This window comes from Barbus barbus (assembly GCF_936440315.1).
Source record: "Barbus barbus genome assembly, chromosome: 5".
NCBI lineage: Eukaryota > Metazoa > Chordata > Actinopteri > Cypriniformes > Cyprinidae > Barbus > Barbus barbus.
Window position 1 is genome coordinate 37,273,069 of NC_136733.1, and position 18,073 is coordinate 37,291,141.

At 38.8% G+C, this 18,073-nt stretch overlaps 1 protein-coding gene across 1 annotated transcript in view; it reads left to right on the top strand.

The window, feature by feature from the left end:
* Positions 1–18,073, top strand: part of LOC306869782 (laminin subunit gamma-3-like) — a 68,465-nt gene that overhangs the window by 10,280 nt on the left and 40,112 nt on the right. Inside the window, exons 3-7 of the mRNA XM_079416687.1 lie at positions 9,428–9,558; positions 10,354–10,520; positions 15,846–16,034; positions 16,684–16,801; positions 17,786–17,884. Of these exons, the coding sequence (XP_079272813.1) occupies positions 9,428–9,558; positions 10,354–10,520; positions 15,846–16,034; positions 16,684–16,801; positions 17,786–17,884 (704 nt within the window). The remainder of the gene's footprint in view (positions 1–9,427; positions 9,559–10,353; positions 10,521–15,845; positions 16,035–16,683; positions 16,802–17,785; positions 17,885–18,073) is intronic.

Sequence of the window (18,073 nt, forward strand, 5' to 3'; positions counted from 1 at the left end):
AAATGTACCGCTTAGCTACATCCAAAAACTTGATATACATTTTCTGTTGTTTAAATTTAGGAAAGATCTCTGTTACTCTGTTTTTAATATTTTAGCTGTCTGCTTGGACTTATAGTTTATAATGTTATGACTATGCTGAGTGCAGTTCATGTAAGATAGCTGAATAAGGTATTTTGGGGGAAAATGAGAACACAACAGGAAATGACAAACATCTACCACACATGGAAAAGTTTAAGTATTCTGAGTGCCAGTCTTAATTCTTTGCTTCTGGAGTACATTCACTGCTGCTAGTATGTGTGTGTGTGTGTGTGTGTGTGTGTGTGTGTGTGTGTGTGTGTGTGTGTGTGTGTGTGTGTGTATGACAAAAATAGTATCATAACTTTTGCTTCTTTTGCTCTAAACATAACATTTTTTATATTAATTTGCATTTATAAGAATAATTTTAAAATGCTTTATTTATTGTTTGCTTTTTATTGATTCTAGCAGGTAATGAATATTATTTCTTTTGAATGCTGCTATGTGTTTTCGTTTTATGCGTGTATGCAACTTACTCTTTTCTTCAGACAGCACCAAAATAGATTTATTAAGGTAATGTCAAACATGTAATTCATCTGTACACTGGCACTCATATTATATTCAGTCACTTGCATCTGAGCAGAAAGTAATGTAAATATGTTGTGCCGTATCTCCCTGGATTCGGATTCAGCTATTTTTTCTGTTACCACCCAAGCTTTCATAACTCGTCTGAAGGTTTTGTGGCAGTGCAGTTCTGCATTTTTGTGATCGTTAACAAGAATGATGGCACAGCACGCTTCCCATTTCCCCTCTCCGTCACTTCTTTGCTGATTGATCATTTTTAGCTTTCAAAACCTCTGTTAGATTTTTTAATAGCTGAGCTTTCCCTGATGGCCCAGTTGCCCATAGATTTCTGCTCAGTGAGGCATTCATCGACATGCTGATTATAAAGCAACCCCTGATCAATACACAAGCCAGTTTGTACATGGAGGTGGTGACAAATCTTGGGGACAAAACGAAATCTTTAATTTTTTTTATTTGTTTGTATCCACTTGGAGCATTCTTATCTCTTTCTCGTTCTCTCATTCTTTGTATTTCTCCATCTGAATGCAAGTTCTAATCTGAATGCAAGTTAGATCAATTAAGACACACACACACACAAAAACAAACACACACACACACACACACACACACAGAGAGAGATAGAGAGAGTTTTCTCCCTCCCTCTTATTTCTCCCACTGACATATTGTTAAATTGAAATCTGAAAAGGGAAAATTACTCATTTGACTGGCCACATACAGCAGTTATGAAGATGAGCTGACCTTGTTAATGTTGCTTGTGAAGGCTTGTGGCTTGTGAAGCATGTTCTTCATTATGGCAACTTGCCTTTTTCAGTCTAGACAGATACCAGTTTAAAGGCCCTTCAGCTTACCTCCTCAGGCTTCTACACTCCTCAGAAAATCTTTCACAGTGAGCTTTAAACACAAAATGTAAAAGAACAAAAACAATATCACTGATATGCACCTATACTGTGTTTTGTGCATTAGAATTACTAATCAATTAGTTGCAGAAAGACAATATATTTTTCCCCTTAATCTTCAAAGATCCAATAAGCATTAACACTGAAGTATTTAAATTTTTGTCTTCATTGAAAGGGATTATTTTTAAACATGTTCTGCAATATTGCAAAGTTGGTCTTTCGGAGTTACAAAATTGTCTTTATGAAGATACTGTGGTGGAAGTAATCTGTTTTCAATCACTACATTTGTTCACATATCACTTATACATAAAATATTGCAGGTCAATAGTATTACTTATTCCTAAAGTATTAGCAATGTACAGTAGTTAGTAACCAGTGCCCTTGTTGTATGACTTTAGCAAACTATGACATTCAGTATTTTTTTTTATATATTGCACAAATTCTTACTGCGATACAGTCGCGCTTCAGCTGCTGTTATATGCAATTTACATTTAGCCATTTTGCAGACACTTTTATCTAAAATGACTTACAAATGAACATCACAAACACTTTATCGTGGAAGAACCAACACATACCGCTATGCCAAGTTTCAAGAGTAAACTGGAGCAGTGTAGAAGAAAGCAAGCAGAAGAGTTATCTACTTAACCATATTTTGGGGACAAATCTGTACCCAAAAGTGAGGTAAATCAGACAAGATCTTTGGGGGCATCCTCATATGTAAAAATGGTATAAAACTGCAGTGTATGTAGGTTAGGGTTTAGGTAAGGTTTAATTGTTTAAATTGTGCAACCATGGGAATTTGAGGGATAAAAATTAACTGAATATGTTAACTACCACAGATAACTGATACTAAATTGTTAAACTGATTAACAGCACAGGGTGCAAATCTAAATGTTCTTAACGAATTTTCACAAAAAAAGAGGCGCAGACTGACATGTGGTCAACCCTGCTTGTCTCCTCTGTGAAACCATCCATATATCAGCAGCTTTAACGCCAGCAGACAGCATCCTGCCTTTAATATTAGCATTTAATCCCAGTGTGTCTCGTACAGAGCTTTCTGTAGAAAGAATTTAACAGACACCCTTTTCCACTCTTAAACCTCTCAGAAGAAAAAGGCGAGAAAAGGAAGGAAGTTTGAACTTCAAATCAGATGACAGAGACGAAAGGCCCCCTGGGTTGGATTTCCATTCTGAGAATTATTTGAGAGAGGGGGGAAAAGAAAGCTCAAAGAGGAAAAGAATAGCACACAAATCAACTGCAATATTCTCTATACAGTCATGTCGGCTATACTAAACCTTGAATAAATACAGTCCTAGTGAGCATATAAGAGACTTCTTTTAAAACATTTGAATGTCTGTCTGTCCGTCTATAGATAAATAATAAGAAGAACTAGATAAAAGAAGTAGATGAAAAAAAAACGAATAAACTATTTTTTCTCTAATAACTTAAAACACAGCATTTACAACCAAGCCCAGCTCCACAGGGGAGCTTAAAGGTGTCATAGAATGGAAAACTGTATTTACCTTGGCATAGTTTAATAATAAGAGTTATGTACATGGAAATGACATACAGTGAGCCTCGAACACCATTGTTTCCTCCTTATGTAAATCTCGTGAATAAAAAAGACCACTGAAAAACAGGCGAATCAGAACATAACACCGACTGTTAAGTAACATTCAGGATCACTAATAGTTACGCCCCCAACATTTGCATATACACGCCCATGTTCTAGGCCAGCTGCCAGCCGAACCATCAGAAGTTCTGCAAGTATTGTGAAGAAGCAAGCGAGGACAACAGCGAAAATGGCAGATCATGGAAATAAATGTTATGTTCCAGGCTGTGCAGGGGATGTGAAGTGCAGGGATGGGTTGGTGTCTGTATTCAGAAAGGCAAGGAAAACAAATAACGCGTTCTAATAAAATAACGCAAGCCACTAGGGAAATGGTTAGCTCCTTGCTAGCGGAAGCCTGTTACATTACAGTACACAAGATTTCACCACACAAACAGAGTAAGGAGAGATGACTGAGGATGTTGGCAAATGATTTACAGATCCTGAGCACCACTGACAAGCATCCGATCTTGTAAAATGTGTGGTAAGTACTGCCACTCCATAGTATAAAGGATGATTTATACTCGATGCGTCCGCAAGTTCGCTTGGGTGCAAGCGCCAAATATGACGTCATCACGGTGTTAGCGGAAGTTCGCTTTGAGTGCACGCAGCGTCTTTTCGTGTGGCGGTGTGCACAACATTTTTTGTAACTTTCCGCACAGCTCCGCTTCCGAAGATGCATGAGTTATGGGCGATTCTAGCTGAACATGCACATCTGTGCCAGCATTTGTTTGAAACAGAAGCAGTTTAATGTGAAGTTCAAATTCCATCAGGTCCAAGGCTTTTTAATTCAAGTATTGTATAAAAATAGAATTAGAAGTAATGTAGACACTATTTATACACTATTTGCTTCACGTTGTCTTGTGTTTGATGCAAAATAAACCCAAAAGCTTAAGAGTATTTTAATCAGTTCATAAAGAAATTGTTAATTCAACTCATTCATCACGCAAGAAGTCTTGGCAAATGATTTCTTTTCACCGGTGATTCCTGATGGTTTTAGAGGACAATTACTCCTTGTCGCCCCCTGCCGTTTCAAAGAATATCTCAACGGTGAACGCGTCACCTATAAAAGCCTCGTCCATTTGGAGCCAGGCAAGAGTATAAATCCAGCTTAAACAGAGTACATGCGATCTTGAATCTCGAAACTGAAAGTAAAACACGATCGTGCATTCCAAAGCAGTTTCAATGCCCAGCATATTAATAGCGGCTCCCTGATGCCCGCATTTTATTTAAAGTATAATTACCCAACGATATAACTGCTCAAGAAAGTCTTGAAATATATATTTTCCATGTGTTTCCTTCCTGTGAACTGTGAGCCGAACTCAGAAACAGCTAATCAGAGCAGAGCTCAACATTATTATTCATGATCCTTCCAAATAAGACAATAACAGACCGTTTCATTCTGGGGAGAAATTTTTGGGTTGTAAATCGACATGTAAAACTGTTTCTGGAGAATTTTTGCCCTTACCTAAGCCACATACCTTCTATGTAGATATCAGAGAACAATTTAAAATATTGTATCAATGCATTCTATGGCACCTTTAAATCAGCCTAGCCGACCTAATTATCAGATTAGCTTCTTATTATTTTATCTGTATTGGATTACCCTCGTAGTTCTGTTTAATTCATTGCTCTTCTGTCACTAGTCACAAATTCAATTGTTTATTTTTCTAATAAAGTGGAATTACTTCTCCATGGGGGAGGAGCCAGATCTTGATCTGTTAATATATTCATGCTTTCCCTTTTCATCATCACTATACAAATTGGCTGGAATAAAAAACACTCACCTTATAACCTAATACTTGATGGTTTCTTGCAAAGTAATGAATTACTTCAAAGGGGATATTTGTATTTTTTTTTTTTTTTTTCAGTCTGAAAGGCATTATAATATTTTTTTTTTCCCCACATCAACAAAATCCATGCTGAAGATGAAAGTTGTCCTATGAATTCAAATTGAATTTGTTCAGTCATCCATTAAATCGGTGTGCGTGCTCTCTCTCTCTCTCTCTCTCTCTCTCACACACTCGGTTGAGGCTGGAGAGCTGGGTGTTAAATTGGAATGCCAGGTTTGAATGAGAATGAGAGATAGAGCACATAAAACGAACAACACACAGTGAACTTAAGCAATCAAATTAAAAAAAGTTATTCAGAAACGAGGAATTGAAATGAGGGACAAGCCTCTTCCTGATGCATTCTAATCATAAAGCCCCCCCTGGCTGTGACCCACGTAAGAGGGGAGGAAAGGAAGATGGCAGAGGGATGGAAAAATGGTGCACCGCATGATGCGAAAACAGGAAACGCAATCGAGAGACAAATGGCTTGGGGGCAGGGGTGAATAATTCACAAGAAAAGCTCTAAACTCTTCAAAGAAGAAAGAGAAATTAAAACAGACGGAAGATTGAGAACCGAGAGAGTATTTCTCAATTTTCACTAAAATGTTTTGTACTTGGTCAGCAGTTTTTAGGAACTCATCAGCCAAAACCAGTAGAAGCAAATGAAGACTAATTAAGTGCTTGCTGCCGTTTGTGCAAAGAACCACCAGTAAACGATCTAATAATTAACCTTTCAAAGATTACTTCCATCCTGCCATGTAAATAATATCTCAAAGAGCAACTCGCTCGAGACAATTCGGCATAGTCCAGCAGGCATTAATGAAGAAAATGTTTTTCTTTATGATCTGCATTCACTTTGAATGTCATTGCCAGAGAGTGCTAGTAGCCTAACCCTTTGAGCTCTTTTAATGGAAATTTGAATATTCTATTAGAAATTATTTATTTCTTAATCAGTGTCTCACTTTTTTTAAATGAACTTGCTTTGTAGGCATATTCTGGTTCCATATAGGCAATTATGGCTTAGCAACCCTTTCATAGTTGCCTCGTGGCATTTGAAATCAAATGGGCTTTTAATACTAACCCCGGGGACTTTCTTTCATGACACAGGGTTTGAGCCAATAAGCTGAGCTGTGAAGTGGCAACATGATTAATCATGGCACACATATGGTGAGATGACAGAACAGTTGCTAGCACAATCCTGACTGAGGCTGATAAACCTCTTTGCTTTTCTGTTGGCCCACCTTTGGTAACTTACACTATATTCAGTGAACTGATTCTCAGCTTAAATAAGGCTAGTGTCGCATGTAGATGTGTCATTGTACTGACAGCAAGACAAGCATTGTCATTTAAATCTAAAATGGTATACCACTGATCATTTTTAATGGCTGCTTAATGTTGTCAGGTTAATAAATAAATGACTTGCTATATATGTTTACTAATGTCAGAGATGTGAATTATAACTTCTGCAACATCAACAAGTGAAATGAATCTAAATGTCAGTTGAGTACCTGTTTGTTACCTGTGCTTAAATTAATCTTTCCATGCTTATTTTAAAAATTCCTCAGACACTGAGGATCAGTGTATAGCCATTAGAGCCCTCCACAATATATAGCTCATTAGCACAGGGTCAGAGCAAACCAAATAACCTTTGCTTTTCCATTCCAAACCTGAGGGAGCTGCTTCTGCCTATACATAAGCAGTCTATTTATTGAAGTGTAACCTCACAAGTGACTTTATTTTAAGGACCGATTCTCATTATTAATGAGCAGTCTTATACATAACGCACATGGTTTGGTGTAAAATAGTCAGATCTTGTATACCATCTTAGAGTTTGTTGTAGTGCTTAATGGGATCACCACCAATGTGAAGGATAAAGGCCGTGCCTCCAATAATTCAGCTAAACAAAGATATATTAGAAGACAGCATGATTAAGTTGCCTACTTTTTGGCACAGAATTCACATCGAGAGTGTGACTAGGATGCCTTAAAATACTGTCTACAGAGAGAGCTCATTAGGTTGTAGAACACAACTTGTATTTGTCTCTCTCTCTAGTTTCCTCTCACACTGTAGTACTGGAGCTGTTATTGTTTATGATTCATGGCACATTGTTTCTCCCCCAAAATAAGTCTTTTTCTACATGATGCACAAGTATTGTGAAAACAAAAACAAGAGATGCAGAGAAGAGAGAGAGATGAAAAAGAAAAGTAGGCATAAAACACTGTAGAGCTGTGGATAGGGAAGAGAAAAGGATGAGAAATAAAGATTATTGTACACAGAGAGAGGTGGAAGCAGAAGAACAGAGAGATATATATAATAAAAACAGAAGCAGAGTCAGAGGAGCATCGTTAGAGAGACAAAGAGACATGGAGGGGTTATTTGTTTCTCTGTTTTGTTTACTCAACTGCTCTGAATAGGAATGGACTTACCGTCCCTCTGAGAGGAAGCTTGGATGTGCTTGCAGGGACGTGCTGGCTCTGCTCCTTCTTTTATCTTGTTCCCCCAGAATGAAAGATGTGTGCACTCACCTTCACACGCCAGGCCGTCACACCGGGCGCAAAACCCATTAACACAGACAGAACAAGGGTCAACAGGCCAGCCACTGATAAGGATGACCAAACTCCATTGCTTTCACAGTAACACACAAATGCATGGTAAAAGCAACACTGTAAAATGTGATAAGTTGACTTAACTTAATCACTCCAAAAAGTGATAAGTTGACTTAACTTAAAAAAATTGAGGAAACCCCTTGCCTTAAAATGATCAAGTAAATAATAATTTAAAAAAATTAAGTTAAGTGAATTGTCAGGTTCACTTAACTTATTTTTTTATTATTATTTACTTGATAATTTTAAGGCAAGGGGTTTCCTCAATTTTTTTAAGTTAAGTCAACTTATCACTTTTTACAGTGAAAACACACACTTAACAAGACATGCAGTTGCACACATACATGGTTAAAAAAAGGAAAGCTCTATTGTTGTCTCCTATCTCATTATTTCTGCTTCTGTCTGTATCACATGCACATGACTACATAGAGGTGCTAGCTTTGTTTTCCTTGCAGTTCACTTCAACACAAGAATTATGAAAAAAGTTCCTTGGTGCTCTATTTTCCATGACCTCAGACCAACCCCTTCACTGCTGCTGCATCTAAATTTCGAATTTTTTACATTTGTGTTAGTTAATGTAACTTCTAAACTTTAAATAAAATATGTAAAAAATGTTGACATGCTGTTGGTATTATCATTTACATTTATTCATTTAGCTGACGCTTTTATCCAAAGCGACTTACAATTGCTATATATGTCAGAGGTCGCACGCCTCTGGAGCAACTAGGGGTTAAGTGTCTTGCTCAGGGACACATTGGTGTCTCACAGTGGATTTGAACCCGGGTCTCTCACACCAAAGGCATGTGTCTTATCCACTGCGCCATCACCACCCCTCCTTATCATCTGACCTTCTACATCAGCTGTGCCTTAAGGGAGAGTAAAATAAAATTTGAGAAAAAAAAAAATTGTGTTTAGGTTAGTCGAGGGTTGACAGAATTGTATTATATATAATGTGATATATTCTAAAGATCATTCTAAAAATGTTGTGATTTTTTTTACTCCTGAATAGATGCATGCATTGAAAGACAGATTACAGCAGGGGTTCTCAACTCGGGCCCTCAAGATCTCCTTTTCTGAGTTTTGCTCCAACCTTGATCAAACTCTCCTAATTATAACTCTCAGGTATGGAGCTAAACTCTGCAGTAAAATGGATTTCACAGACCAGAGTTGAGATCCCTGGGATTACAGCATTCACACTGTTAGCACACTTTGCAATTTCGCATCCCAATCACAGAAGTGAAAACACTTTGCTCATGGATGTGTGAATCTCAGCATCACAAGAAATAGTGCAAAGTGTAGACAAGTGAGTGATTAGCTTTATTTTCAGATCAAAACTTCACAAAATATGTAGCTACAGAACATGTTTATTGGAAACAAGACCACCCATTGTCCCTTCCAAAAAACAAAACATACTTGTCTTCCTTTTTTACCCTTTTTTTGAAGAGACTAAAGCATTTGAAAATTATTTAGTACATTAAATATGAGTGAATGAGCTTAAAACAAATGACTCACAAAGGACTGTCTGCATGTTCTTTGTTGGCCATAGAGTCTGAAGTGGTAAATGGCTAGGGTTTTAAGAATGTCGATGACCAGTTTTCACTGCAGTGTACTGCAATCAAAATCTAAAATCGAATCCAAATTTTAGTGGACAGTTTATCATGATTGACTTGGATCTTGACATGTTGTGGTCAGTTTGCAGTTGTGTAGATTTAGTTTTTATAATGATTAGCTACTCTATATTCTGTTCAAATGTATATCTTGGTTATTAAATTAAACAAATTGATTTTAAAAAAAAATTTGATTTAACCTCAGGTTACTTTAGTAATAGTATTTCCTGTTTTTGAGTTTAGTAAAAATGATTCATTTAATTTCCCTCTCTCTTTCTAGGACTGGGTGACAGCTACTGATATCCTCATCTCTCTGGACAGACTGAACACTTTCGGAGACGAGTTCTTCAAAGATCCTAAAGTGCTTCGTTCATATTTTTATGCCATTTCTGATTTCTCCGTGGGGGGCAGGTAAATAAAAACACAATTATGTAGATGTGTCTTTCAGCTGTCACCGATGTTTTGTTGGCAGATGTATACTGACGAAGAGAAAAGGGAAGGGAGCAAATGAAGGAAAATGGCAATAGAGGAAGTGATGAATAGGACAATTAGAAAGAGCTGGGCTTTAGTAAGAGAGAGAGAGAGAGGGGGTTTGCCAGCCATGTGATCTGCATTCTACATCATCAGTGTATTTGTAATATAAACAGGATGTGGAAGAGACAGTGTTTGCATATTTGTGTTTGTCACCATCTGTATATTGTTTGTGTCTGTGTTTGAGTTTGTGCATGTCTGATTTTTTTTTTTTTTTTTTTTTTTTTTCAACAGCTCACATATCAAAGCGTCTTTTTTAACATTTCTCAGATTATTTTGTCTTACAATAAACTGCACAAACATGCTAATGCTATAGTAGTTATCTGGCCAACTTGGTAAAAATACACTTCACTTGCTAATCTAATTTCCTGTCAAACTTATGGCAATAATAATAAATGCAGTATCTACACTGTGGTCAGAATGCATTAATATATCTGACAACATTGATCAAATCTGCCAGTTCATATTTTCTTTTAAAGTCCCTGTAGCATATCATAATTTGTTTTGTGTTTTGGTGTCATTTGGTTTTAAATTCAACCATCTGGCTCATTTGTTCCTCCCGTCCCAGTATGCCACATCCTGAGTGTTTTTTTTAGGCAAAGGGAATTTTTTATGAGTGTCCACAGAGACAATGGGCCTTAAAAGTATGCTAATGTTCTCTCAACTGTTTTGCAGGTGCAAGTGTAATGGCCATGCCAGTGACTGCTTCACAAATGAGGAGGGACGTTTGGTGTGTGCGTGTGAGCACAACACTGCAGGGGTCGACTGTCAGCACTGTGCCCCTTTCTACCAGGACCGGCCATGGGCACGGGCCAACGCCGATTCAGCCAACCAGTGTGTGAGTGAGTACGGCCTGATTCTTTATCTGTTTGACTAGATTCACCCTCAACCTGAAAATCCCACACTCACAATTTGATAGTGACAATGGTGATAAATAAACAACAATTGGAGAATTAAAAAAAAAAAAAGCAAAGTAAAACATATCATATTGAGTATTTTTTCCTCATTAATTCTGTTAAAATTTAAAAGTTTTGTCATCTTGTTCATAAATGTATTGACACCTCAACCCATTGATATTCTAATCAAGAAAAAGAGCTGAAAAAATGCATTAGACTCCAAATACATTTTACATTACATGATTAATTTAACAATGTTTTTCATTTTACTAGTTAATAATAAAATATGTTTTAATCCATTTTCTGTGTTTTGAAGTAACATATGTAAATTTAAATCAGTCAGAAGGAGCCGAAGTTTTAACTGAGGGCTCATCTGTGCATTGTGTTTGGAGTATCTGAGAAATGGAAATTAACAAACAGAGGTATTTAGCTTCTATGAGTCTCCACGTCTGCATTATATATTTAATGCTTTAAACTTCATTAAACATGAAATTCTGTCGGAGACTGCAGAGTTTTACTTTCTCAAATTAACTTTCAAATTAAGTTGTTTAAAAAGTTCATTTGTTGCCTCTTGCACATTGGCTGTGATTTAATTTGCTTAGTTCACTCAGTGTAACTGAGCTGATTTAATGAAAACAAATAATTAGAATATGGTAAATTCTCTATCTAAAAATGTACTGTAGATCAATTTCGTGCAACCATTTACCTTAAAAGAAGTTTGTAAAATCCCAAAAGTTAGCTTTGCATGTTGTACATTACAATGTCGCCTCCGTATGAAATTACCTGTATCATCAGCATTATCATAGCAATATCTTAGAAAGATCACTTTTCTTTCACTCACTTAGCTGCACTGTATTTACAGCACAATCTTACACGAAGATGCTCACAGCAGTCAGTAATTCAATCAAACAACACATCATTATCCTTTCAGCACAGTAACTAAGTTTTGTTTGTGTAATGTGTTGTGTGCATGTGTGCTGTCATGCGTCTCTGGTAAATACTTTAGGGGGATGCTTTAATTGGCTATTCTGACAAACCAATAAGGCGACAAAAGCCATGTTAATTATTTTCATTCTGTATTGCACTAAGCTCCACGTTCCTTTAATTAACTCTCTGTTTCAGTGGTCAACAGATGGGTTTCTGTTGGTAATTGTTGTTCCTTCTCATCAAAGTGGATTTAATGAATAAACAGGTTTCTGGTTGCAAAAGCTGCACTATCTGTTGGTGAGGAGGTGGAGTCAACCGCCAATGCATTCTCTGCATGGTTCCTTCACAAAGTTTTTCGTCACAGACTCTGCCAAGTTTATTATTTGCATGGCAGACTCTGAAAGCTTCCACCATATGCCTCTCTTGTAATGCTTCAAACAGATGGACAAAGGACGTCTTTTTTACCCTCCTATCTGAAAGTGTGTGAGAAAAGACGAAAATCTATCTTGCAAACAGCACAAAATCCTTGTTTTCCTTGTTCTCATACGGCTTGTTGCTGTTTGTTACCACGGTTTTCTTTATATATGCAATGGAAATTCTTTGTTAAATTGCAATGCTCTACTCTGCATGACTAAACATTAGAAGAGTAATTAGGACTACCTAGAAATGTTTATTTATTATGTCCACACTCATCTTAAATGTGCATATTTACTAAAACATGTTGCAACTATGTGAAACCAGCCATAATTGGAAAATACTACCAATTGCTCCTAAGTTTGTTTCCATGTTTCAGTCTGTTTTGATGTCTTTGAACACAGTAGTTGCTGTCAGACTTTGTCTCTCTGTGTCTCGTGTTTCCCCTCCTCTCGTGCCCATATTTGGTCTTCCTGTTCCTGTCCTCGTTCCATGTAGTTATCAGTTCATTAGTTCCAGGTGTGTTGTTAATTATCTAGTTTAGTCTGTCCTTTATAAGCCCTGTGTTTCCCTGCCTCTGTGTCCGGTCTCAATCAATTGTCATTCAGTGTTTGTCTTACCTGTGCGCCACGGTTCCTGAAGTTGGGCAAGATATGCTTTTGTGAAGAACTCCTTGTCTCCTCGTTTCCTTCCTCTGATGAATCGTGACAGAAGTCCGGACCCAACCGAAGTAAGCGGCGCTTCTCCTCCCTCGTTTTGTTTTCCATTTTTTGACAAGTTTTTGTTTTTCCTGTTTTTTTCCCCCTCTGTGGCGATTGGAGTTCGCCGCCCGCCTCCTCGCCCTTATCAAGCGCGATCTCCCCTTCGTGGAGTACGCCAGGGAATTCTGCGGGCTCGCCGCAGTGACGGAGCTGCACGACACGGCCATCCTCCACCTGTTCCGGCTCGGGGCCTGTTACCACCACCCTATGGATCTCCCAGACACAGGATTGAGTTGGAAAGAAGGAATCTACCGGTGTCTGGGAAGAGTCTGGGCCAGAACGAGCCCGGCGCCGTTCGCGGCCAACGCAAGCCCACCGTACGCGGGGAAGTTCACGCCGCCATCCGGGGCTCTCCCAAGCCCGACAGCAGAAAGTATGGCAAGCCCACCTGCAGAGAATGTGGCAAGCCCACCTGTCGTTGCCATCCCAAGCCCAGTGCCTGCTCCTCGCAAGTGCCCTCCAGTGCCTGCTCCTCGCAAGTGCCCTCCAGTGCCTGCTCCTTGCAAGGGCTCTCCAGTGCCTGCTCCTCGCATGAACCCTCCTTCGTCTCCGCTGGTCCAGTCCAGCCCTCCTGCGTTCCCGAGCGGCCCCCAAGTGTCTGCGCTTCCCGAGCGGCCCCCAAGTGTCTGCGCTTCCCGAGCGGCCCCCAAGTGTCTGTGCTTCCCGAGCGGCCCCCAAGTGTCCGCGCTTCCCGGGTACCCCCAAGAGTCCACTCCTCCAGTGTACCAGCTGGATCGAGCCCCTACTCCCCCCCCCCCCAGGAATTTTTTTGGAGGGGGGTAGTAGGGCTCCTGCCGAAGAGGCTGGGGCCACGGTCTCAGAGGCGGATCTGCCATGGCCGCCCAAGCTCCCGGATCCGCCATGGCCTCCCGAGTCTCCTGTCCCGCCATGGCCTCCCGGAACGGGTGCCGCTCTCGAGGCCGGTAGATCCCTGGAAAGATCCCTGATCCCTGGAAAGCGCCCACCCCCCCTCCCCATTGGATGGTGTAGGGCTCGTGGACGCGCCTTCCAGAGAGGGGAGTAATGTCAGACTCTGGCCGTTTCTCAATACCAAGTTCGCAGAGTCTGGACTTCCGTCCTTTCGAGTTTGGACTTGCCAAGTTCGACTCAGAAGAACGAACTCTCGAGGACGGGAGGACGAACTGAATTCTGGGTTATGGCCCGTATCAAGTCCGCACAAGTCACCTCTCGATGCATCCTCGGTAAAAGGAGCGGATCAAGAACACATCCGGGGATTTGAACTGGACTTGGCTAGATGTGAACTTTGAATTGGAACAGTACTTCGGCAGCGACTGATGACGTTTCACAAGTCCACAAGAACACAAGTACAGACAAGTACGCATATTGAGAAACGGTCTCTGTCTCTCTTTGTCTCGTGTTTCCCCTCCTCTCGTGCCCATATTTGGTCTTCCTGTTCGTGTCCTCGTTCCATGTAGTTATCAGTTCATTAGTTCCAGGTGTGGTAATTATCTAGTTTAGTCTGTCCTTTTATAAGCTCTGTGTTTCCCTGTCTCTGTGTCCGGTCTAATTGTCATTCAGTGTTTGTCTTACCTGTGCTCCACGTTTCCTGAAGTTGGTCATTAAAAGATATGCTTTTGTGAAGAACTCCTTGTCTCCTCATTCCCTTCCGCCGACGACTCGTGACAGTTGCACAGTAATATGCATTTTTCTCTCTGTTTTTCACTAGTGGCACTGAACATAATTGCAAAAATAATGATTTCAGAGGTTTTCAAACAGGTTTCCTGAACTCTGCCTGTCAGTCGTTGTTCAACAAACATGTAGTCCTGCCCCAGGTTCACACCACTGGTTGAATTAATAAATACTTTTACATGCGTTGTTATGATGGAGTTCCAGCAGGTTTTTTTGTATAGTTGAGTTAGTCTTTGTCTGTCTGTCCATGTATGCATGACACATATGGATAATCGAATATTTTGTGCATGTCATTCATTGTGTTTTGAAGCATGTGCTCAACGCCAAGGCCATAGTAGTCCGATTAACATGCTAGATGATACAAAGCTTCAATCACATTATCTAGATTTGTTAATCCCAAAAAACTGATTTATTTCAGTCAGTTTAAGCATTCACATGACATTTATATAAATACAAATTACTGTTTTATTCCAGCTGAAATCAAGATGTTTAATGTGCATGTATTGGAAGCACTCCTAATGTTGTGGTTTCTGGCCAAAAAGATGTTGTACACCAATTGTACACTACCATTCAAAAGTTTGCCTTTTTGTGCAGTTTTGGAAGTTTTTTTTTTTTTTAAGTAAAAGTAAAAAGAGTTATAAAATAACTTTTCTATTTCAGTTTGTTTTCAAATATAATATTCTTATTCTTGGTCTTATGATGGCCAAGCTGAATTTTCAGAAGCCATTACTTAGCCTTCGGTGTCACATGATATTTTAAAATGCTTATTTGATCCTCAAGAAATACTACTCCCAGTTAAAAACTGTTTTGTTTTCTGCTTATTTGATATTTTTTGGAAACCAAGGAACATTTTTTCAGGATTATTTGAATGGAAAGAACAGCATTACAATGTAACAGTTTTTAATATCACTTTAAATCAATTTAATGCATCTTTGCTGAATTAAGGTATGAATTCCTTTACAAGACCCTTTTGGAATGCTAGTTTATGTTTTAGAGAAATCTTTGAAAAATTTGTTGACTTTTAGTTGTCTGTGCTCATTCAGAAAGTATTTTAATGTAAAATAAATTGAGATTTAATTCATTTGAATAAGCATTGCTCCCTTTCCTTAGCACATTTACTTTATTGTTATTGCATGCATTCCTTTTTTCAGTGGCAGCTCGAGAAACTGTGTCCCATTAGAAAGTGATAATGTGATGGTTATTGCAGAGTCAATAGACTGACGGAGCTGTAATAAAACGAGTAATGTCCCACAATGCCCCCCTAGGTAGCGGTGTGCATAAAAAGCTGACTTTGTGCGTTCTGGTTTGATGACATGTTGAGAAGAAGGGCCTGTGGCAGGGGAGCTTATTAGGTAGTGTGTGTGATCTAAAGCCTATTGAGACTGAACACACTGGTGTGAATTTGACCAAAAGCTTTAGAAGGACATCAACTGCTATTTTTAATCAGTTTTATTTTTCTTCTTGTTTTTCCTCTGTTTCATCCTTATATGTTCCTCCACTTCTTTATCTTGTTTCTCAGGGTGTAATTGCAGTGGTCTTGCTGATGAATGTGTGTTTGATGCAGAGCAGTACCGCAGCACAGGAAGTGGGGGGAGCTGTGTTGGCTGCAGGGAAAACACAGCTGGCCCTCACTGTGAGAGATGCAAAGAGAACTTCTTTAGATCTTTACCGCAGTGGACCTGCCAAAACTGTTACTGTAATGCAATGGGTGAGTTACACATACTCAACAAAGCAATTGTGCATCAGTCCCACTCATTCACACTTTCACTACTATCTTCTATCAGCCCATGTAATCGGTCTTGAATCTCATATACTCATGCAAATGAACATATATGCATACAAATATACAGCTCTGAAGTGACTACAGCTGAGACTACAACAGAAGAAAAGTCTCACACACACAAATTCAAACATAGGTTTTCTTTTTATTATAGTTAATATTAACAAAGTGCAAGACTGCAGGTGATTTAAAAAAAGCTTATTTAAAATATATCAAATTTGCTGCCTATTGGTGTAATATTTAAATATTATTCTGCATTTGGATATTGCAATATTAATGGATTTAAATTCCCAGAATGCCAGGGAAAAAATCATGCATTTTTAAAATGATTTGTTGCTGTTTAATTCATGTTAATTGTGTTCGTCTTGTATCTGAAATATCTGATTTTGCTTCAGGTGGCAAAATGTGTGTATAAGATATGTTAAAATTAGCATTTATTAACGTTTATTGACTGAATTTTTAGGTAAGGAAATTATTCTTTAATTTAACTGAAACTATCCATGTACTCATTAAAAAAATTCAAAGGCTATGAAAGTCTGTCAAAACCTGTCTTCTCGCTCGCTCTGTCTCTCTTCAGGCTCTGTGAGTTTGCAGTGTGATGCAGAGGGAGTGTGTATGTGCTGGCCAGGTGTGTCTGGTGTGAAGTGTGACATTTGCAAGTCCGGTTTCCATTCTCTCGGCCCTGGCGGATGCAGGTAATGAGAGCGAGAATATCCCTACCAAGAATTTGTCTTATGAGAAAAACATTTGATTCTTTCATGCAGAATTCTGCAGAAATGTCTGACTAATACATCTGAAAACTCATGCAGAGCAGAATTAGGCCAATATACTTCACTCTCACCTTTGGAACAGAACAATACTGTGAATCGAATTCAATTTAATGGAATTACACCACAAATAAAACAATTATATCATATTTTTGGAGACCTTTTAAGGCATATCTAGCCCTAAAAGACAGTACACCATTGCAGACTATCTGTAAATATTGAAAGATTAAAAAATGGAGAACAGCCTTGACAAGATATAAAACCAGCAGACAATGGAAAACATGTCTTCTACAAGAGGAAAGATTCTGTCTAAATCTTGTACTATCATATCAAAAGAAAAATATTAAAAATATTAAATGTATTGTTTTAGAGTATGTTACGTTTGTACTGTTACTTAATTTTGCATCTGTTATTTTAATAGTTTTAAGAAAAAGAAAAACATTTCAGTATTGATCTGCCTACAGATTATATCCACCTGAGAAGATTTGCACTTTGCATGTGCTCATTCAATGACGCAAATAATGGTGTAATGCAGAAGAAAACACAGGAGAAAGGCAAACGACAAATGACAAAAAAAAATTATACACCACTACACTTTCATGTGGCCCATGTGGGTCCCTGTTTTTGGGTGCAAATGATTTGGTTCACTGGAGCAAATCGTGAAAGAAAAAAGATTAAATGAGAGAGAAACGAGAGGAGGGAGGTTACTTGTCAGATAGGAGAATTATGGGTAATGGCAAGCCAGGTAAAACCATGGTTTCAGGCCATGTAGCAGATCATAGTGAGATAAAAAAAAAAAATGACACCCAACAGAGCAGCTCTGACCTGAGGCCGTCAACCAACTGACCCGCACACTACAGGCACATCAGTTGTGTCTCTCTCATCTGTATGTGTGTGTGTGTGTTCAAACAGGTTGTGCGAATGTGACAACAGGGGCAGTGTAGGAGTGTGTTCAGCCGAAGACGGACGCTGTCATTGCAAGACTAATGTGGAGGGTCAGGCCTGCAACAGGTGAACTACTGCTTCTCACCCTCATTGCTAATTACTTATACATTTACTCTGTTACTTAAAGAGATAGTTCATCCAAAAAAGAAAATTCTATCATTTACTCACCCTCAAGTTGGTCCAAGCCTGTATGAATTTCTTTCTTCTGCTGAACACAGAAGATATTGTGAAGACACTGGGTAAATAAACAGTTTT